The sequence below is a fragment of the Bos indicus genome, chromosome 25 (assembly GCF_029378745.1).
Source record: "Bos indicus isolate NIAB-ARS_2022 breed Sahiwal x Tharparkar chromosome 25, NIAB-ARS_B.indTharparkar_mat_pri_1.0, whole genome shotgun sequence".
Taxonomy (NCBI): Eukaryota; Metazoa; Chordata; class Mammalia; order Artiodactyla; family Bovidae; genus Bos; species Bos indicus.
The window spans coordinates 27,222,439-27,244,873 of NC_091784.1; the positions used below are offsets into that span (position 1 = coordinate 27,222,439).

At 51.4% G+C, this 22,435-nt stretch overlaps 2 protein-coding genes across 5 annotated transcripts; both read left to right on the forward strand.

The window, feature by feature from the left end:
- The first annotated feature begins 9,278 nt into the window (after positions 1-9,278).
- MAPK3 (mitogen-activated protein kinase 3) lies at positions 9,279-15,982 on the forward strand. The gene is made up of 9 exons (XM_019988082.2): positions 9,279-9,451; positions 10,479-10,661; positions 12,502-12,691; positions 12,853-12,969; positions 13,226-13,340; positions 13,894-14,025; positions 14,208-14,317; positions 14,409-14,562; positions 15,359-15,982. Exons 1-8 carry the CDS (start codon positions 9,279-9,281, stop codon positions 14,529-14,531), a joined length of 1,143 nt encoding a protein of 380 aa, XP_019843641.2. The 3' UTR covers positions 14,532-14,562; positions 15,359-15,982.
- Positions 15,983-16,129: 147 nt separating this feature from the next.
- On the forward strand, positions 16,130-22,088 carry GDPD3 (glycerophosphodiester phosphodiesterase domain containing 3). 4 transcript variants are annotated; one of them, XM_019988083.2, is made up of 10 exons: positions 16,130-16,887; positions 17,165-17,207; positions 17,438-17,573; positions 17,661-17,706; positions 17,844-17,962; positions 18,044-18,133; positions 18,438-18,571; positions 19,925-19,984; positions 20,091-20,142; positions 21,893-22,088. In XM_019988083.2, the coding sequence occupies exons 1-10, from the start codon at positions 16,752-16,754 to the stop codon at positions 22,028-22,030; spliced, it is 954 nt and encodes a 317-aa protein (XP_019843642.2). In that variant the 5' UTR covers positions 16,130-16,751; the 3' UTR covers positions 22,031-22,088. The 4 variants fall into 4 exon arrangements, with proteins under 4 accessions (XP_019843642.2, XP_019843644.2, XP_070635988.1 ...); XM_019988084.2 differs by having other exon boundaries at positions 16,786-16,887; positions 17,165-17,237; XM_019988085.2 differs by lacking the exon at positions 21,893-22,088 and having other exon boundaries at positions 19,925-19,989.
- Positions 22,089-22,435: the final 347 nt, after the last annotated feature.

Here is a 22,435-nt window from a genome sequence, read left to right on the forward strand (position 1 = left end):
AAAAGAGCAGGCAACAGAACCTGCCCATGAGACGGACTAAATGTCAGATTTAACAGGCTTCAAGGTAGGTATTATAAACATGTTCAAAGAAGTAAATGAAGTATGCTTAAATCAAGAAGGTAGGATGATGTATCATTAAATAGAGACTATCGAAAAAGGGATGGAAAATTTTTTAAATAACCAGTTGAAATTCTGGAGTTGAAATGTACATTAACCAAAAGGAAAAATTCATTATAAGGGCTCAAATGCAGCAAACTTGAAGATAAATGTATAGAGCTTATGGAATCAAAAGAACAGAGAGACAATGAAATTAAGAAAAGTGAACACAGCCTCAGAGAAATAGGGACACTTTTAAACATACCAACAAACATGTAATAGGGGTACCAGAGGGGAGGAGAAAGAGAGGAGAAAGGAAAAAACATCTGAAGAAAACTTAAAGACTTACCCAATTTGCTGGAAAATGTAAATCTGTATCTCCACGAAACTCAACAAATCCCAAATAGGATAAACACAAAGAGACCAACACCCAGACATACCACAGTTACAGTGGTGAAAGACAAAGAGAAAATCTTGGAAACAGCAAGGAAGAAAAAAAAGGTTTATCACACGTAAGAGGGTTACGATATGATCAACAGCTAGATCTAATTGTAAGAACTAAAATGATAAAACCCTTAGAGGAAAACATGGGCATAAATCTTTATGACCTTAGAAAATACAACAGTTTCTTAGATAAGAAACCTAAGTACAAGCAACAAGAGAAAAACTACATAAGTTGGCGTTCATAAAAATTAAAACATTTTGTGCTTATAGAAAATGAAAAGAATTTACTGAATGGCAGAAAATATTAATGAATCATTTCTCTGATAAGGGTCTAATATTCAGAAGACATAAAGAACTTTTACAACTCAACAACAGGAAGAGAGACATCCCAATTTAAAATGGACAAAGGACTTGAATAGACATTTCTCCAGAAAAAGATATACAAATGGACAGTAAGCCCAAAGCCATCAGAAAAATGCAAATAAAAACTACGAGATATCATTTTATACCTACTGCTACTGCTGCTGCTAAGTCACTTCAGTCGTGTCCGACTCTGTGCGACCCCATAGACGACAGCCCACCAGGCTCCCCGGTCCCTGGGATTCTCCAGGCAAGAACACTGGAGCGGGTTGCCATTTCCTTCTCCAATGCATGAAAGTGAAGAGTGAAAGTGAAGTCGCTCAGTCGTGTCCGACTCCTAGCGACCCCATGGACTGCAGCCTACCAGGCTCCTCTGTCCATGGGATTTTCCAGGCAAGAGTACTGGAGTGGGGTGCCATTGCCTTCTCCGTTACACCTACTAGGATGAGTATAAAAGTATAATAACAATAAAAAAAGACAATAACAAATGTTGACAAGGATGCAAAGAAATGGAAACCCTCACGCACAGCTGGTGGTAATGTTCAGTGGTGCAGCTAGCATGGAAGGAGAGTTTGACAGTTCCTCAAAAAGCTAAACAGAGTCACCATACGATGCAGGCTTCCCAGGTGGTGCTGGTGGTAAAGAACTCCTGCCTGTTCAGGAGACGCAGGTTCAATCCCTGGGTCGGGAAGATCCCCTGGAGGAGGACATGGCAACCCACTCCAGTATTCTTGCTTGGAGAATCACATGGACAGAGGAGCCTGGTGGGCTACAGTCCATGGGGTTGCAAAGAGTTGGATACAACTGAGTGACTTAGCATGCATGCACACACGTACCACATGATGCAGCAATTCTACATATACCCAAGAGACTAGAAGACAGAGATTCACATAAAAACTTGCACACAAAAGTTCACAGCAGCATTATGTATAATAATCTAAAGTGGGAACAGGACTTCCCTGGTGGCTCAGTGGATAGGAGTCCATCTGCCATGCTGGGGACACAAGTTCAATTCCTGGTCCAGGAGGATTCCACATGCCGTGACGCAACTAAGCCCACGTGTCACAACTACTGGGCCTGCGCTCCACAACAAGAGAAGCCACTGCAATGAGAAGCCCACGCACTGCAACAAAGAGCAGCCCCTGTTCGCCACGACTAGAGAAAGCCCACACAAAGCAACAAAGACCCAGCACGGCCATAAATACATAAATAAATATTTTCTAAATTAAAGAGGGAACAACTCAAATGTCCACCAACCGATGAATATATAACCAGTTATATAACCATCAGTTACAGTTATATAAATGGGGCATCCCCATGCAATGAAATATCATTAGGTCATAAAATAAGAATGAAGTTTGACATAGGCTAAAGCCTGGGTGACTCTTGAGAACATGCTAAGGAAAAGAAGCCAGCTGGATAACGGCCACGTAGTACATGGTTCTGTGCGTATGAAATGTTCAGAAGAGGCAAATCCATAGAAACAGACGAGATCAGCTGTTGCCAGGGGATAGGGATGGGGGGACGGGCAGTGACACAACCCTGCAAATATACTGAAAATCACTGCACCGTACGCTTTAAAATGATGAATTTTATGGTATGTGTTATATCGCAATTAAAAAGTTGAGTGTTAATATGCATAAGAATGTAATTTCATCTAAAAATATACTAGGCATAAGAAGTCAAACATAAACACTACTTTGTGATTCCATTTATATGAAATCCTAGAAAAAGCCAAACTATAGTGACATAAAGTAGATAGAACATTGCCTGGAGAAGAGAATCACTAGAAGGGGGCTTTTTAGGTTGAAGAAATTGTTATATATCCTGACTGAGGTGACTGTTACATAATTGTATGCGATTACTAGACTCCATCAAGGCCATATAGTTTAAGTTTTTAAAATATTTAGTTTATTTATTTATTTATTTGGTTGCCCCAGGTCTTAGTTGTAGCCTGTGGGATCTAGTTCCCCGAACAGGGATTGAACCCGGGCCCCCTGTGTTGGGAACTCGGAATCTTAGCCACTAGACCACCAGGGAAGTCTCTGTATACTTAAAACGGGTGGATTTTATTGAATGTAATTATAATTAATTTTATAATTATAATGTATTAATATATACTAATTGTAATATTAATTTTAAAACAACAAAAATTTGATGTCAGATTAGGGAGTTACCTCTTATAATAAAAGACATCTAACACCTGTATTAGAGGAGCGAACGGCAACCCACTCCAGTTTTACTGCCTGGAGAAGCCCATGGACAGAGGAGCCTGGTGGGCTATGGTCCCTAGGGTCACAAAGATTCAGGCACAACTGAAGCAATTTAGCACGGATGCAACATCTATATACTTTTTTCAGTTTAAAGCCTGCAGATTAAAAAGTCTCCCAGACTTTACTAAATCTCACTTTGTGAAGTAAACAGAATCCATTTACGATCCCAAATTTGCATTTGATGAAACTAAAGTTTAGAAAAGTTATGCCACCCACCCAAGTTCACACATAAAAACATTTAAAGCTCAACATGCCTACAGAGTAAGCAGTATACCCTCTTTTGCAGATGAGAAAACTGAGGAAGAAGTTAAGCAACTGATAAGTGACAACAGGATTCACTCTCCAGTAGTTTGATTCCAGAACCTGAATTTTTGTTCTGCTTTTATTTTTTAATTAAAGGAAAGCAAAATGACACAGGTCTGGTAACACACAACTGCAGGCTGAATATGACCTTGGACCACCGGTTTTCAGCCTCCAGTGAAGAATCAGATAGACAGAGGTGTCCTAGGCCTGACACTTATCACATGTGTGATCTCAAGGGTTTCACCCACGCTTTCCACCCCAGCTTCCCAGGTGTGAAAAGATAATATTGGTGACACTGGTTTCACAAGGCTTGTGTAAAAATCAGAAAAGATCACTCGGCCTCCAAAATCTAGCACTTGGGAAGCACTCAGTTTCCCCCTTCAATTTAGCCCTTGCCTACCTAGACAGTGTATTAAAAAGCAAAGACATCACTTTGCTGACAAAGGTCTGTCTAGTCAAAGCTATGGTTTTTCCAGCAGTCATGTATGGATCTGAGAGTTGGACTATAAAGAAAGCTGAGTGTCAAAGAATTGATGCTTTTGAACTGTAGTGTTGGAGAAGACTTTTGAGAGTCCCTTGGACTGCCAGGAGATCCAACCAGTCCACCCTAAAGGAAATCAGTCCTGAATATTCACTGGAAGGACTGATGCTGAAGCTGAAACTCCAATACTCTGGCCACCTGATGTGAAGAACTGACTCATTGGAAAAGACCCTGATATTGGGAAAGATTGAAGGCGGGAGGAGCAGGGGACGACAGAGGATGAGATGGTTGGATGGCATCACTGATTCAATAGACATGAGTTTGAGTGAACTCCGGGAGATGGTGAAGGACAGGGAAGCCTGGTGTGCTGCAGTCCATGGGGTTGCAAAGAGTCAGACATGACTTAGCGACTGAACTGAACGAAACTGATAGTTTTTCCAGTAGTCACGTATGTATGTGAGAGTTGGACTATAAAGAAGGCTGAGAACCGAAAAACTGATGCTTTTCAACTGTGGTGCTGGAGAATACTCTTGAGAGTCCCTTGAGCAGCAAGGCGATCAAACCAGTCAATCTTAAAGGAAATCAGTCCTGAATATTCACTGGAAGGACTGATGCTGAAGCTGAAACTCCAATACTTTGGCCACCTGATGCAAAGAACTGACTCACTGGAAAAGACCCTAATGCTGGGCAAGATTGAGGAGGAGAAGGGGCGACAGAGGATGAGATGGTTAGACAGCATCACCAACTCAATGGAAATGCATCTGAGCAAACTCTGGGAGACAGTGGAGGACAGAGAAGCCTGGCATGCAAAGAGTTGGACACGACTTAGCAACTGAACAACAACAAGCAGCCTGGCCCTAAGGTACTCAGCACATGTTGAAATAATATAACCGGAGCTTCTGCAGTTAATAGGAGTACACCTCATCTCTCCGCAGTTCTAGAAAGTGAATTCACAGAGGCAGAAAGAGAAGGGAACTTGCAGCCCCCACACTTCTAATTACAGTGTTCTATCACTTCACAAATGAATCTCTGACAAACTGTGATAAGTCTCACGAAAGAAAAAGGACACCACGAGGGAGGCATATGAACACTGTATGTTTTAGAGGTTCAGGGAGAGGCTCTGTGTGGAAGAGAATAAAATACTGGACCAATACAAAGGAAGCAATACTCCTTTCTCCTCCCACTGGTCAGGCTACATATAGAAAATGGTATTCTATTTTGGGTGCTGTGTTTTTAACAGGAACACAGTCAACCCTGAGCTCATACAGAAAAGCGCATCCCAGCTGACGAAGGGTGTGGAGGCCATTCCAGAAATACTTAATTCTCTCTTTTAACAAATATTTATTGAATGCAAAACACCTCTTGGTACTGGAGAGGGTTGAAAAGTAAAGACACTAACATTCACAGCTTTCAAGAAATTTTACCATTCAGTAGGAAGAGCAAGATGAGCCCATAAATAAATATCATACACATTTGCTCTAAGACATAAGAGCTGCAGACGTAGCATGTACAGCAGGAGCATACCAGGAAACACTTCATAAAAGGATGGTGTTTGAACTAATCCTGGAAATGGAAAGGAATCCTCTTTTTTCTTTTTTTGGCTAATTACCATCCACAGGGTCTCAAAGAGTTGGACACAACTGAAGTGATTTCACGAACACACGCAGTTTCTAATACATGAAGAAGTGCCACAAAAAAATTAGTATGAGGTTTTTTGGGTTTAAAAAAGAGATCAGTACTTAATAAATTATTCACTGTGTTGTGATGCCTATTTCTGAACACTTCCTCCCTTCTCAGTCTGTGCTGCAGAGCTGAGTTAGTTGAAACGAGACTGTTCATTTGTGTTGTTACTCTGGGCAAATTACCAACTGGCCTCTCCTGTGACCTTCACATCACAAAGAGATGAGAGCTGGTTTAAGATTTAGTCTAGGGACTTTCCTGGCGGCCCAGTGGTTAACACTCCATGCTTCCAATGCAGGTGGCACAGGTTTTACCCCTGGTTGGAGGACTAAGATCCCACGTGCCACGCTACCAAAAAATAAAATAAGACTTAGTCTGGCTAGATCCAGAGCTAGAGCGGCCATTAGAAAAACTTTAACAACACGGTGAGCTGGAGGAAATGATTCTAAAGTTCCTTCCAACTCCACAGTTTAGTGAGCTGCTGCTTTTTTTTTCTGTTAAATGTTTATAGTATCTACTTCTAGAAGGACAGTCAGAGATAAGGTACATAATAGTGCCCGGCACAGGCTTCCTTGGTGGTCCAATGGTTAAGAATCCCCTTGCAATGCAGGGGACAGGAGTTCGATCCCTGATCCCAGAAGATCCTACATGCTGTGGAGCAACTAAACTTGTGTGCCACAAGTACTGGGCTCTTGTGCTCTAGAGCCTATGCTCTGCAACAGGACAAGCCACCGCAATGAGAAGCCCCTGCACCACAAGTAGAGAAAAGCCCTTGTGTAGCAGCAGAGATCCAGCGCAGCCCCAAAAAATTAATTAAAAAAACAAGTGCCTGGCACAGGGAACTTAATGGTTAGGACTCAGTGCTTTCACTGCAGGAGCCCAGGTTTGATCCCTAGTCAGGGAACTAACATCCTGCAAGCTGCCGAGCACAGCCCCCAAAATGGAAAAAAGTACAATACTGACGTCTCCAACTACAAAAGAAGTGTCTAGCACAGAATAGTTGTTTAGTCTCTATTGAGTACCAGTCTATGGAATAGACTAAGAAATCCCAATCCAACCTCCAGGAAAGTACCAACCTCAGCCACTAGAGGGCAATCTCAGTCACACGGCTCGAAATGAGACTCAGATACCGCTGAGGTGGCAGGCACCCCTCCGGATACACCAGCCTTTCCCATGCCGGGAAACTCACTCCTACTCAGGAAACCTGGCTCCACGCTGAACTCCATGGTGTTTTCTCTGAGTCACTATATTCTCCTGTAGTTGCAAAATGATCTGGCAAAAGTCCCTGAAAGGCTTTTTGCTGCTTACTGAGTAACATCCAAACTCCTTGTCGGAATCAGAGGCCTTCCTCAACGTGGTCCCAACCTACCTCTCCAGCCTAAACTCCCCTTAACCCTTCATAGTGCAGACATACTGGACAATTCGTGCTCCTGCCTCCGTGCCATGGTTACCCTGCTCCTTCTTCTTGAAGCCTTTGCTTTATCCTGACCTTCTGAAACTCTGCTCCTTTTCAGCAATGCAATGCTACCTGCTCAATTATCCCCTCCTCACTTCTATAGAGCAGCAGTCCCCAACCTCTTTGGGACCAGGGACCAGTTCCATGGAAGACAATTCTTCCACGGACCGAGGGTAGGGAATGGTTTCATGATAATTCTCATAAGGAATGTACAACCTAGATCCCTCGCATGCGTAGGTCATAGCAGGGTTCACGCTCCCATGAGAATCTAATGTTACCCCTGGTGTGACAGGAGGTGGAGCTCAGGCAGTAACGTGAGCGATGGGGAGTGGCTGGAAATACAAACGAAGCTTTGCTCCTTGCTAGCCTGTCCCTCACTCCTGCTGTGCAACCTGATTTCTAACAGTTGCGGGAGATCCCTAGAGTGATCTTGCCCACCCCTGAGTTTACCCTACATATTACATCCACCCATTCTGGATTACAGTGATTTCTGTTTGTGCATCTTCAGTGGAAGAGAAACTCCATAAGTAGAAAGGCCAGTGGGGTAATGTGCCCAGGATAACCCAAGTGGCCTAAATGGGATTCTAATCCAGGCAACCTGACTCCAGAGAGCTCTTGCTCTTAACTACTAATTCACACTATCCAGTAATCTTTTATCAGCCCCAGTTCCTAGCTCAGAGCTTTGCACACAGTGCCAGTCAATAGCTTATCAAATGAATAACACCACCAATAAAAAAAAAAAAACATTGATCTAATTAGCACATCTTGAACCTTCACTGACTTGTGGGTTACTGGGAACTAGCAACTCTCAGTGTTAATAATCTGAATTAGAATGCCTGACCATAGATCTAATTATGAGCAATTTCAGAATCATAATTACTGTTCCATTTTGTCTCTTGATCTTTAATGCATCCAAGGACCTACTCCCAGCTTCCAAGGAAGACAAAACAACGTGAATACTTACTGAAGCCTAGGAGATGTGTTTTGTGAAGCTCCCAGCTCACATTTTCACTGTGAAGTGATGGAGATGGACTGGATGGTCTCTGAGGGCCCTCTCTTCAGTTTTAACAGTCTGGGAGACAGAATGTAATTAAAAAGAACTTCTGCCTGTGTGTCAGAAGATACATGTTAGTCTCAGCTCCTCAACTCTCAGATTTCCCACTCTGTAAAACTTGATTCACCTATTCCAAAATTTCTGAGTGTCTACGTTTGACTGTAGGGATGGGGGTGGGTGGGGGCTACAGCAATGAACAAGACAGACATGGCCCCCTGCTCATCCAGCTCAGAAAACCAGATGACACCCACACTGTGGGGTTGTTCTAATGAAGAAACTGACCTGGACCAAATGCTGTGTAAACTATAAAGTCTAGCACAGGAGCAAAAGATGATCATCTCGACAGGGTTCCAATTTTTGTCAAACCCAAGGACAACAAAAATGTTAGCTATCCTGCTGTTTCTGGTTTTCACCAAATCCAGTCCACGAATCCCTCACCTCTTCCCTACGCCTCCATGTAAAGGTAGGCTGGGATTATCTGTCCTCAGGATACAAGCACTGCCAGGTTGCTGAGGTCCGGTTCCCAGCCCACTTTGACAGGTCTCCACCCGAAAACCATTAGGCAGGGAGTCAAGATGCCTGGGCTTTCCAGCAATCAAGTCACCTTCAGTTTCCACATCTGTGAAAGAGGCCACATGTGTGAGGAAGCCACCTCCCACGGCTACTATGAAATAAGCATCGTATCACTCAGCATTGGGCCTGGCTCCAGGAGGTTCCACCTCAAGCCCCGGGCCACTCCTCGGGCTGAGTGGGGGCAGCGGGGCCACGTGGCCTGGTCTGGGTCCCGGCTCCAGCACTCATTTGCTAGGTGGCTCTGGGTGAGGTCACCGGGCCGCCCTACAGGTCAGCATTCGGTGAGGGGGTGGGGGGAGGGTCTGGACAGTCTCGAGACTGCCCTGGGGAGCTTCTACGTTGACTGGAGCAGACGAGGCCGACAGGTGCCAGGGACCACAGCCCCAGCGACGGGAAAGCCGGGCGCGCGCGGCGGGGAGGGTCACGTGATGCCGCGGGGGCGGGCGGGGGCGGGGCCTGGCGCGCGCGGCTCCGCGGGTGAGAGGGCGGGCGGGAAGGGGCGGGGCCTCGGGCGGGGCCGCCGGGGGGAGGCGGGCGGGCGGGAGGGGAGGAGTGGAGATGGCGGCGGCGGCGGCGGCTCAGGGGGGCGGGGGCGGGGAGCCCCGGGGAACTGATGGGGTCGGCCCGGGGGTCCCAGGGGAGGTAGAGATAGTAAAGGGGCAGCCGTTCGACGTGGGCCCGCGCTACACGCAGCTGCAGTACATCGGCGAGGGCGCGTACGGCATGGTCAGGTAAGGGGCGTTCAGGGGGAGGGGGCGTCTTTGGGGAGGGGGCGGGGAGGGGTGCTGAGAGCTCTCTGGGCCTTGCGGACTCTGAGCATCCTGAAGAAGCTGGGGCTTCAGGAGGCTGGGGAGCGTCCCAGCCAGAGGGCCTTTGAGTGCTTTCTGGGGGAGGGGGTCACTGCGTAAGGTCTCAGGAGAGGAGGTTTGGGAGCTTTGAACCGACTATTCAATAATGAAGGGTAGGGCATCTGAGTGTATGTGGGGGAGCTCTGGGGACCTTGGGGACCCCATAGACACGGGGTGAGGAGAAGAGAATTAGTCTTCTTGGGGAGGTGATATCCTTAGTGAAGGAGGAGAGAGGGTCCCCTCACTGGGGAGAGGATGCCCTGGATCACCCCCTAGTGAGGCTTGCCAAGGAGTTTGGGAAAAAAGAGCAAAGCTCAGGGCTGGGCGGGGTGGGGTGGGGCTTTGGGCCTGGGGCCAGGGACCCAGTGAGCCATGAGGGGTCCAGGAACACCTTCCTGCAACTTTTAGGAGGGGTCTGTGAGTTCTCCTATCCGCACTGGGTGCTCTGGGCCTTTGTTCATCTGGACATAGCTCTGCTGCCCAGGAACCTCCCCCTGACACCCGCCCCGGCCCTGCCTCTCCCTTCTCTCCAGTCCCTCCTCCGACTCCCTCCTTCTCACTGTATTTGCCTCATTGTCCAGTCCTCCACATCTCCCACCCGCTGGACCTGTCTTGGCTTGAGGGAGCCCATCGTGGGAAGGGGAGGATGAGGGGTCAGGGCAGCTCAAATGGAAAGGGTTGAGGAGAGGGGAAGTCAGTGAGCGGTCAGTCTCTTCCTCTGTTTGTGAAGTCACCGAAGGGCTGCCTGGCTGGTCCCCAGCTTTCTCCCTGGAGATCCCAGGCCTTCACAGCAGGAAGGAACCAGCATTGTTTATGACTGGCCAGAGCCCTCTCCTGCTCCCTCCCCGCCCTGCCAAGGCCTGGGTGGGGCCACCAGGCCTGGACACCAACATCTCTCTGGCCCTCTCAGCTCAGCTTACGACCACGTGCGCAAGACTCGAGTGGCCATCAAGAAAATCAGCCCCTTTGAGCATCAGACCTACTGCCAGCGCACATTGCGAGAGATTCAGATTCTGCTGCGCTTCCGCCATGAGAACGTCATTGGCATCCGAGACATTCTGCGGGCACCCACCCTGGAAGCCATGAGGGATGTGTATCCTTCACCTGGGCCAGACGGCTGGCCAGGCCCAGCCTCAGAGCTGCGCTGGGAGAATGGGGGCTTGTTTTCTCTTCCCTTCTTCCCAACCTCCCTCCAAACAAACCCAGTAAAGGAAACTTTCCAGCGGTCAAGAGGCCACAGAGTAAGAAGGCAGGGAGGCCTCAAATGAATCCTGGCCTGCTGTGGCTAGGCAGTGTGGCCTTGGGCAAGTCTGTTCTCTCTATCTGGGCTTCGTAGGGGGCTGGGCAAGATGGGCTCTGTGGAAGCTTTGTCCTCTGGCATCGGCAGTTCTGTGAGGAGATCCAGCCTCTGCCCACAGTCAGCTCTTTTGTTTAACTGATGGCAATTCTTGTTTCTCTGGGTCCTCAGACTGGCAGGAAGGCAGGTGGGAAGAACACTGCCCTGTTTTGAGGGCCCACTGTGAGTCTGGTGCGGCTCAAGCCGAGTGCTTTGACATTTTCTATTCTAACTCCCAGCTGCCCTAGGAGATGGGTCTCAGCAGCTCCATTTCAAAGATGAGGAAACTGAGGCTCAGAAAACTGAAATAAAATCAAGTGCTTCTGTGGCTGCCTCTTCCCCTCCCCCAGACGAGAACCTGTCCCCTCTCTGGGCTTCCTGCTCAGAGTCCCACCCCAGTCACCTGTGGACTTGTACCTTGCCCAGGGAGGAACAGACCTGCCTTTGTGGCCACCCCCCCCACCCCCCCCACACACATTGCTCTCCTAGTTTGTGGTTCACTTCCTGCCTGGCTCTGTTAGGAGCTTATAACACCTATCACCTCTCCCCTGCCCCACCCTCCCCCACCATCCCAGTCCTCCACCCAAGTGTGGTGATCTGTACTGCACTGTCTGCAGCCCCCACCACAAACTGTGGGCAGGAAACTTCCACACTCACCCTCAGCTTGTCGTGTGACCTTAACCAAGTCACTGCAGCATGCCGGGCGTCTTCATCTTTAAGATAGCAGGGTTGGTCCAAGTGTTCTCAGAAGGCCCTTTTGAGGCTGACTCTGAAAGACAGCCATAACTGAGTCTTCCAGAAACAACCCACATGGCGTTTATTTGTTTATTTATGTTTAATTCTTTTTTAATCTTAGAGTATAAAAGGACATTTACTCCTCTGTCTTCAGGTGTAGGGCCAAGCCCCCGGAGTAGGAGCGTGCCACTGGGAAGTTTCTCCTCATTCGTCTTGCACAAACCATCCCCATAAGGCAGGCATTTATTTTTAAGCAAACATTTATTGCCTGCCAGATGGTGTTCATACATAATCTCATTTAACCTTCTCAATAGCCATGTGGCTCAGGCTTTTATAACAGCAATACTAGTTCACGTTTGCTGAGCATTTACAACGTGCCAGGCACCAAGCTGGCTGCACTGCCTGGGTCATCTCTCAACTAATCTTTACCCTCACTCTCTAGAAAGGTTTTTTTTCCCCTTACTTTACAGATGAGGAAGAGAGGCGCAGACAGGGCTTGAGTTCCTAAAAATGAATGAGCAGTGCAGGAATGGTTGACACTGGCAGGTGAACTCCAGGGTTACTGCTCTTAGCTGGGACGTTCTCCTGCTTCCCATAGTTTATTATCCCCATTTTCTCAATAGGGAGACTGGGGCCACAGAACTGAGATGCTTTGCTCAGGGTCACCAGCTGAGATCCAGCAGAGGCCTTGAGCTCACCTGCTGAGTGTGGGCCTTGCCCAGCTCATGATATGAGCTGGCAGATCTGTTGAGTCCCAGGGGCATCAGCTGGAGGGATGTGAAACCTGGTCAGCAGAGTCTGTTCTTCTTAACCAGTTGCCTCCCACTGCCCCCACCTGGGGGCCCTCTGGCACCCACCTCAGCTACATCGTACAGGACCTGATGGAGACAGACCTGTACAAATTGCTCAAAAGCCAGCAGCTGAGCAACGACCATGTATGCTACTTCCTGTACCAGATCCTGCGGGGCCTGAAGTATATCCACTCCGCCAACGTGCTCCACCGGGATTTAAAGCCCTCCAACCTGCTCATCAACACCACCTGCGACCTTAAGGTCTGAGGGTTGCGTGCCCGTCTCCTTCTGCCCCTGGGGTCTCAGGCTTCAGGGTGACCAGTAGTCCCCTTCCCACCATGGGTAGGAGAGACATGGCGATATGATTAGTTGGGCCCAGGAGGCCTTGAGCACTGAGCTCAGCAGCCTGGTTTGCATTCTAGATCTGTGATTTCGGTCTTGCCCGGATTGCTGATCCCGAGCATGACCACACTGGCTTTCTGACGGAATACGTGGCCACACGCTGGTACCGGGCCCCAGAGATCATGCTTAACTCCAAGGTAGGGGGCCCACCCACCTGTGAAGGGAAGAGACCGGATACCGGAAAGCCCTGCAGCCACCTCTTGAGTCCAGCACTGACCCTCATGATGCAGGAAGTCTCCCCTCTGGGCCTTGTCACACTATTCTGGTCCTTGGGCTATGGAAAGAAACAGGATTCACTCCCCAGGCCTCTGCCCTCTGCTTCCCTGGCTGGTGTTGACCCTAGGGTCAGGGGTGCTGGCTTGGCCCAGGAGCCCACCACTTTCTCCTCCCCAGGGCTACACCAAGTCCATCGACATCTGGTCTGTGGGCTGCATTCTGGCTGAGATGCTCTCCAACCGGCCCATCTTCCCCGGCAAGCACTACCTGGACCAGCTCAACCACATTCTGGGTAGGGGGGATTGGCCAGCTGAGTGGGAGGGAAACTCGCTTACTGGAGGTGAGATTTCTATAGGGTCAAAGTTCCCAGGTGGCTCAGAAGATAAAAAGTCTGCCTGCAGTGAAGGAGACCCGGGATCCATCCCTGGGTCAGGAAGATCCTCTGGAGAAGGAAATGGCAACCCACTCCAGTATTCTTGCCTGGAAAATCCCATGGACGGAGGAGCCTGGCAGGCTATATATAGTCTGCGGGAGTCAGGTCAGGGGGACCACCACGTGTAGTCCAGGAGCCCCTACAGCATTCACAGTGTTTCACTGAGTTACAGATACTGTCCCCATTTGATAGACGGGAAAAGCAAGGCTCCATACACCCCACACTTAGGAAGTGCTTGGGCCAGGATTTGAACCTGGGGCTGCCAGATCCAGACCCCCTGCTCTTCACCCCCATAGTATTGACTGGGAGATAATGGTTGGCCTGGAGCAGGTTGGTGGAGGGCTCTTATTCTTGGCTCCTTCTGTTTGCAGAAGGGAGAGATTGCTTACCACGTCACCTGCCTTACCCACAGGTATTCTAGGCTCCCCATCCCAGGAGGACCTGAATTGTATCATCAACATGAAGGCCCGAAACTACCTACAGTCTCTGCCCTCCAAGACCAAGGTGGCCTGGGCCAAGCTTTTTCCTAAGTCAGACCCCAAAGGTGAGAGAGACTTGGGAACTTGTGTGATAAAAACTGGGTGTAGAGGAAGGTACAAGAGCCCAGCAGCTGTCTGGGACACAGAGGCCTCTGGACCAATAGGCCTCTGAACACAGAGAAGCCAAGTAGTGCTTCTGAGAGCTTCTCTGACCTTCCCTTTGACCTCTGACCCCTGAACTTCCTAGCTCTTGACCTGCTGGACCGGATGTTGACCTTTAACCCCAACAAACGGATCACAGTGGAAGAAGCGCTGGCTCACCCCTACCTGGAGCAGTACTATGACCCAACGGATGAGGTGGGCCAGCCACTAGTGGCAGGGCTGACAGATGGACAGGGGTCTTCCCTCAGTCCCTGCCCTGAGCCACCTCACTTCTTTGCCACCGCAGCCAGTGGCCGAGGAACCTTTCACCTTCGACATGGAGCTGGATGATCTACCCAAGGAACGACTGAAGGAGCTCATCTTCCAGGAGACAGCCCGCTTCCAGCCTGGGGTGCTGGAAGCCTCCTAACCTGGCCGGCTGCCTCTGCTCCTGGGGCCTGGTGAGTGCCTCCCCTGCCCCTGCACAGATTCACCCTGAGACCAGAATGCCCAACGCCTCCGTGAGGTCACAAGCCTGCTCACATCCACGAGCCACGTGTTTGGTGGCAACAGAAGGGCTAGAGCCTGCCTCGGCCACAGACCTGCGGTCCCCAGCCCCGCATGTCTCCCCCATGTCAAAATCTTGCAGACTCCAGCCCCAGGTCACGAAGGGCCCCCCTTACCCACCTGAGGAAACGGAGCCAGGGTTTGGCTCCCCCAGGGCAGGCAGAGAGGCAGGGGGAGCAGTAATTGCTTTGGGAGGAGCCAGCAGCACCCAGCCTGACCCACATGCCAGGCTTCTCACCTGGTGTCCAGGTCAGCAGTTCACACACCTGCGGGAACCTGGCTGGGGCTACACCCACACTGCTGTGCGGACCTCCTCTCATTTCCTGTCTGTCTTTGGCCAGCTGTAACCTGATAACAGCAAGGCAGACACACCCGGGTTCAAAGCCCAGCTCTGCTACTTAATAAGGGCTGTGTGATATTGTGCAAGACACCTCACCTTGCTGGGCCTCAGTCTCCTGGAGACCACCTGATAATGAGAGCAAACTCCTGCAAGACGTTTGCCTGTATCGATTCACTTAGTCCCGATAGCAGTACCTTGAAATGGGTATTAATATCACCCGCACTGACAGATAAGGAAAGCCAGCTGCGTGCCACTCAGCCGCAAGGTGATAGGAGGGAAGTGAGGGTCGGGGCTCTGGCAGGTCAGCCACTGGTGCTAATGGTTCCTTTCCTGCCTGCCTTTTTGTCTAGGCCCTGCCTCCTGCCTGCCCCTCCCCTGCTGGACTGTTAGAAAATGGACTGTGTGCCCAGCCTAGACCCCCCCGACAGCCCAGGTCGGGGTGGAGGGCGGGCCTGGCCACCTCCCTTCGCTTTGCTCAGGCGTCCTGCCTCAGGCAGGCCAACACGCCCTTCCTTCCCTCCTCCCACCCCCACCCCCCTGCCCCGGACCTGAGGGGCTCAGGTGGCCCCAAAGCAAATTCCCCTCTGCTGCTCTGCCTTTGTCTGCCCGGCTCTCCCAGTCTCTGGTAGTTCTGGAATCCAAGGGCTCTGGTTGCCTCGGACTGACTGAGGGGCGGTGGGGGAGGGGCGAGGAGGACACGAGATGGGACTCAGGGTCAGCCCTGCCCCTCTGGCCTCGTTAAAACCCCACCCTGTTTTCCCTGAAGGAACATTCCTAAGGCTCAAGGGCTAGTACCCCTGAGGAGCGGGGGCCCAGGTCTCAACCCCTCCCCTACAAAGCTGCCACATCTAACATCCCTGCTGCTTCCGTGTGTGGGTGAACAGAAGTGGAGGTGGGGGCACGTGGAGCGCCCAGGGCCCCCGCCCACCCCTGTGCCTGTATCTAATATATAAATATAGAGATGTGTCTATGGATGGTCCTGGCTCTGTCTGTGTTCGCCGACACCCTGACCCTCACCCTTGCTGCCCTGAGCGCTGCCTCTCCAGCCCGATGCTCTACCTGGCATGGTGGCCTTCGGGTCCCCCACTGGCCAGGGTTGAGGATGGGAGTGGGATCTAGACTCCTGGACAGAGTGGGGTCTTGTTGTTCAGTCACTAATTCATGTCCAGCTCCTTGCGACCTCAAGGACTGCAGCCTGCCAGGCTCCTCTATCTTCCACTCTCGCATGGAGTTTGCTCCAATTCATGTCTGTTGAGTCGGGGTCAGTTTCCCCCTTAGTCATTGTCCTGTCCCCTCTCTAATAGCTTCCTGTCTAATTGGCTGGAGGTGATTCGAGAGTGACTCAGGGACACCCTGCACACCCCCAGATTCTCTGGAAACGGCAAAGAGTGTATATATACTCTGGCAACAGGCACCAGCGGGAAGGCAGAGTGGTAGTGGACCTGCCAGGGGGAGGGTTGACTTGATTTCCCTGGTGTGGCCACGGAGACAGGGAGGCTGGGCTGTGCGAAGGGCCTGGGGTACGAGGCCCAGAGCTGCCTGGTCTCTTCTGCCTCTACCCCATCCCCAGTTCAGCCCTGCAGTCTGGCCTCGAGCCAGCAGCAGGCTCAGCAGGTCCCTAGGGGTGTGGTGGCGGCTGGTGGTGGAGCCAGCCTACATCAGCCAGGCAGTCAGTGAAGCAGCACAGTTCACCGGGAAAAGCTGAGTTCCACGGCTCCCAGAGCCTGGAGAGGCGGCGTGGCCATGAGCCCTCTGCTGTACTACGCCCTGCCCGCCCTGGGCAGCTATGTCATGCTGTCCTTCTTCCTGCGCCGACCTCGCCTGCTGCACACACCGTGGGTTCCAGCCTTCCGTCCCCGCCTGGGGGCCCACCGTGGAGGTGAGCTGGGCTGGGGTAGGCACGGGGTGGCCACTCCTGAGGATGGAGTGAGGACTGCAAGGCAGGTGGACAGCAGAGAGGGGTAGGTCCCAAGGGCAGGATGTTAAAGGGAGGGCAGAGTTCAAAGTAGGCGGAGATAAGGATGGCAGGGCAAGAGATGGAATAGGGAATAAGAAGCCGTTCAACCTGTCCTGACTGGAAGTGATGAGACAGGGGACAGGGGATATGCGAGGAGGGAGGCCAGGCCCCAGGAACCCACGCTAGCTGCTCCACACAGGGTCTGGAGAACGCCTGGAGAACACCATGGAGGCCATGGAGAAGTGAGTCCACCTGCCTGGCTATGCTGCTGGGTAAGGTTGTGCCAGCTGTGTGAGGCATGATCCTAAGGGGTGCCATCCACTTCCTGATCTGGGTGACTGGAGCTCCTGGGAGTTGCGCAGTGCACCGCCTGCACATCCAGCCGGACCTGACGTTCCCCTCAGCCTCCCCACCACCCTGCCGTCTGGCTCATCCCTGTCCCCCAGCCACTTACTAAGCTTCGCTCTCATAGCTCCATGGCCCAGCGAGCAGACTTCCTGGAGCTCGACTGCCAGCTGACTCGGGATGGCGTGGTGGTGGTGTCACACGACAAAAACCTGTCCCGCCAGACAGGTGTAAACAGGGACGTGGGCAGCCTGAACTTTGAGGTGGGCTTTGCCGCAGCCCCCCACTGTGCCCAGAGAACCAACTCCCCTCCACACCCCTCCTGGTGACTTGCTCCCTGCCCTCCCTAGGACCTGCCCCTCTTAAAGGAAGAGCTAGAGGTCTACTTCTCACCAGGTAAGAGCGTGGGCTGCAAGCGCTGGGCTGAGCCTACTGGAGTGGGGTCCCGGCCTCAACCTCCTGCCCCCTCTTCTCCTCTGGGACCGCCCCCACCCCAGCAATCCTCCTCCCATCCTTCTCCCCACCACCCCCAGGCCACTTTGCACGCGGGGCCGACCGGCACATGATGCGTCTGGAGGACTTGTTCCGGAGGTTCCCACGGACGCCCATGAGTGTGGAAGTCAAAGAGCGAAATGAAGAGCTCATTCACAAGGTGGTGCTGCGGGCAGGGGTGGCTCGGGTCCAGGGCTGGACGGAGGCCTGACTCCCCCTCCACTCCCCCTCCTCCTCCCAGATAGCATGCCTGGTGAGGCACTATGACCGCAACGAAATCACCATCTGGGCCTCGGAGAAGAGCTCCATCATGAAGAAATGCAAGGCTGCTGTAAGTCCCCATCCCGCTCTGCATCTCTGTGCCTCCCCAGGCAGCCTAGGCCAGGGGGGTCTGGGGATGCTGGAGGAGCCTTGAACAGGGTCTCCAGGGGTAGGGCTGCGGGAGGCAGGGGAAGTGTGTGAGCAGAGTCGTGCCAGAGGGACAGGGCTTGGAACGCTGGGCCCAGATGTGGCTTTGCTCCTGCAGGTGGTAGGGTTTCCTGAATGTCAAAAATTGTTTCTCCCGCAGCCCAAGCCTCCTCTCCGCTCCCCCTGGAGCAGATTGATCCCCCGTCTTACTTCCTCTTGTTTCCTAGAACCCTGAGATGCCCACCTCCTTCACACTGAGCCGAGGGTTCTGGGTGCTGCTGTTCTATTACCTGGGGCTGCTGCCCTTCATCTCCATCCCCGAGAAGTTCTTCATGTGTTTCCTGCCGACCATCATCAACAGGTACCTACTAGGTCCCCGTCTATCTTCCAAATTCTCCCCCAGGCTTCTGGCCCCAGAAACCTGAAATTAATGCATTGCTAATCAACTCTACTGTGATATAAAATTAAAAGTTTCAAAAAAAGAGAAATACCCACCACCTCAAACCTGATTGTGCAGGGTCCCATGTAGAGCAGGAGATCCCAGTGTCCCCAGCTCCCTGACCACCCTCAAGGATCACCCACAGGGGCTTTTGAAGATAATGGTTCTCACCAAGGATTCATGAATACCAACCCCCCAAAAAAAACTTCTCTGTAAATGTGTGATAATGTGGATGGAGTTTTAGGACAAGGGTGCATTTATTCATCCATTCATCCAACAAATGTATCTTGAATGCCTACTCTGTTTTACATGCACTTGCACTAGTAAATAAGACCAGCGTGAGTTGGGTAGGGCCCTCCAGGAGCTTACAGTCTGCTTGAGGAGGTGGTTATTAATTATAGCATCACTCTCTGATTCTCAAACAGAAAGGCATTTTCCTGCCTGGAGATAAGGATTAACAAAGTAACAGCTGAGCAAAGTAGCAGGAATTTGGATACTTGGCCAGCTCTCCCTCTGGGACCCTTCTATTGCCTTCTGAGCCCTCTCTGTAGCTGTCCCAGTGCTTTCTGCTCGCCTCTGTTGTCTTCAGGGAAGCTCCCAGCCAACCCCCAACCCCTACCCCCCATCCCACAAAGAGATCATTTTACTGCAGAACTTGGTGTATATCACGTTTTATCCAGGGTTTGCAAGGTGTTTTCACATCCTTTAGTTTATTTGAGCCTTACCTCTTACCAACCCCAGGAGATACAGGAATCATGACCCCACAGGACCCATGGAGGATCTGAGGCTCAGAGAGGTTCTGTAATTTGCCCAAGGTCACACAGCACACAGACCCTGCTCCTGAGCACTGTAACAGCCTCTAAAGTCACCCCTAGAGTGGGGCAATCAGGGACCAACAGCTGACCTGTGAAGTGCTGTCTGGCCTTGAAATTGGTCAGGCCTAACCATGAGGAGCTCCAGACTGCCTATCCAGTTTGGGAATCTTGCTGGGTTGTGGCCCCAGCCCCACCATGGATGGGCTGTGTGACGTTGGGCAAGTCACTTTCGTTCTCTTAAGTCTCTGTTCTTCTGTAAAACAGTGAGGGCAGAGGCATACCCTCAAAGCATGGAGTCAGGGTCACTGAGTAGTGGGTGACTTATTCCTCTGTGCAACCTCAGAGACTCTTCCAGAAGGAGTGGGGTGAGGCTGCTTGAAGGGTCACTACCACCCCACCCCACCCCACCCCTGTGACAGAGAGAGACCCAGGGGCTGACCACACCACCACCTCTCCACAGGACCTACTTCCCGTTTTCCCACCCAGGGCTGAATCAACTGGCGGCTGTGGTTGCCAAATGGTGAGGTGGGCGAGAAGGCTGGGTGGGGTGTCCCCACAGAGACCCATCCCCGCCCTTCCCCTTAGTCCCCTCTCATCATGACCTTTGTGACCCTGCTGCCCTCCAGGCTCATCATGAGGAAGAGTCTGATCCAACACCTGCAGCAGCGAGGGGTGCAGGTGAGCAAGTGGTGGTTCACAGCGTGGGCCTGCTGGCTCTGCTGCTGACTGGCTGGGTCACTTGGCAGGTCACTGTCTGAGTCTCGGTTTCTTAATCTGTAAAATGGGGATAATGGTGTTTTAAACTCCTGTGGATATGTAGGCAGTACTTAGTAAGTGCTTTATAAAGGCTGGTCATTGTGATGATGATGGTGTATGGAACTGTCCCAATCCCTGATGAGGGGGCTGGGAAGAGACCACGGGGTCCGGGGAAAGATCAGATCAGCCCACCCTCTCCTGTCCCCGAGCATCAGCTCTGACAAGGTCATTTAATTAGCAGACCTTGGATGAGAACTGACTGTGTTGAGACCACAGGCATTGTGGTCCTGGGGAAGGAGCAGAGAGTGTACCATCATGGGCAGGGGAGGAAAAGCAGGCATTACAGGGGCAGCCAGTGGGCAGAAAGGGGACAGAGTGCTGTTATCTGTGGGGCCAGAGAAGACCTAGAAGAAGTGAGCCGGCTCGCAGGGAGGGGAACGGGAGAGTGTCTTGGCAGGAGGCTCAGTGTATGGGAAGGTCAGGAGAAGCAAGAGGCCAGCAGAGGAACTGAGGGGTCCCACTAGCCTGCAGTCTGGAGAAAGTGGCACCAGGGCCCTGGAGAAGGTAGCCCAGGAACCTCAGTGAGGAACTCAGACTTCAACCCAAAGGGAAGGGACGTTTTTGAGGGCCTTAAGCAGGGGAGAGACCTGATTCAATGGAGCCTTGTCAAGTGAGGGTCACGCCAGCCACCACGTGGAGGAGGGATTGTGAGGGCCAGTGTGGAGGCAGTCACTGGGTAGCTGATGCTGCCACTGACGGGACTGGGGCTTAGGTGGCAGCAGCGAGGATGGATGGAAGGGTTAAGTCACAGACAGGCCCAGACTCGGCCACTGATTGGATGTGGGGGTGAGTGAGGCCTGGGGATGACATAGCTCTTTCAGATTAGGCCTTCTGCTCTGCCATCTTCACTGTAACTCCGGACAGTTGGACTGTCATTCTGATTTGTCAAAATAAGAAACTGAGAGGTCCAGCCAGTGACTTAGCCCAGGCTACAAATACTGTCTCCACCTGCTTCAGTGCCTGCAGGAGAGGACTCAGGAGGCAGGGAAGATGCAGTCTGAGCAGCAGCAGATAGGGGCAGGTTGGGAGATATGGGCAGGCTGGTAAATGTTCCACTACCAACTTGGGGGGCTAGGGGGAGGGGAGCCTTGATTTGAACATTAGGTAATTTCCTTGCTGTATACACGCCCACCTTGGCGGATTTCAGGTTACCAACCTGAATTCACTGAACGGAGTTGGGAAGAGATATATCATGTGGTAGCATGATATATTATATAGCATTTCCATCTTACACATTCGATAGAGGTAGGTGACTTCCAGAACATGGAATCAAATGTAGTAATCAGGAAGTGATGAGTTTTGAGTGTTGATTACCTTTGTTTTGAATATAATTTATTGAATTGTAAGTTTATATAATACTTAATAGTGATTGTGTTTAGACTTCCCTGGTGGTCCAGTGGTTAAGACTCGGCACTTCCACTGCAGGGGGTGTGGGTTCAATCCCTGGTTGAGGAACTGGAGATGCCCCCACCCCCTGCCAAAAAAAAAGGAGGGTGTGTTTAATAACCAGTTTGCAAAATTCCTGAAAATGTAGGGATCGGTTCCAGCATCTGGATACAAGGGGGAGTGCCCGGTAGTTGTTGGGAAACTTCAAGCTCCTCCTTCCCCCCAGGTGGTATTTTGGTGCCTTAATGAAGAGTCAGACTTCGAAGCAGCCTTCAACCTGGGGGCCACTGGTGTCATAACTGATTACCCAACAGCCCTGAGGTGCTACCTGGACAGTCGTGGACCACCTGCCCTGGCCTCCTAACCTAGAGGTTCCTCATCCTCTCCTCTGTTTCTCTTCTCCAATAAATATATTCTTCTCAGCCACGTCTTTGTGCTTTGGGGGACGGGGTGGGGGTGGGGGGTAGATTCTAGAAGACTACAAAGATGGCAGCTTGTGACGGAAGAGGCCAGCTGAGGGCCACAATCTGAGGCCCTCAACCACCCTGAGCCACTGGTTCCACGACATTCCAGTTTGAGAGTAATGCCACACCCTATGCCAACCTGGCCTCCACTGTACTCAGGAATGTCGCTTGCAAGGCCCCCTGCACCTTCAGAGCCACAGACAATGGGTCCATTCTCCTGAGGACATTAAGAGCCCCAAGCACACAGCAAAGGACCTGACTTGCCCCAGCAAGTCCATCTGCCCATCTGCTACCTTAGCCATTCC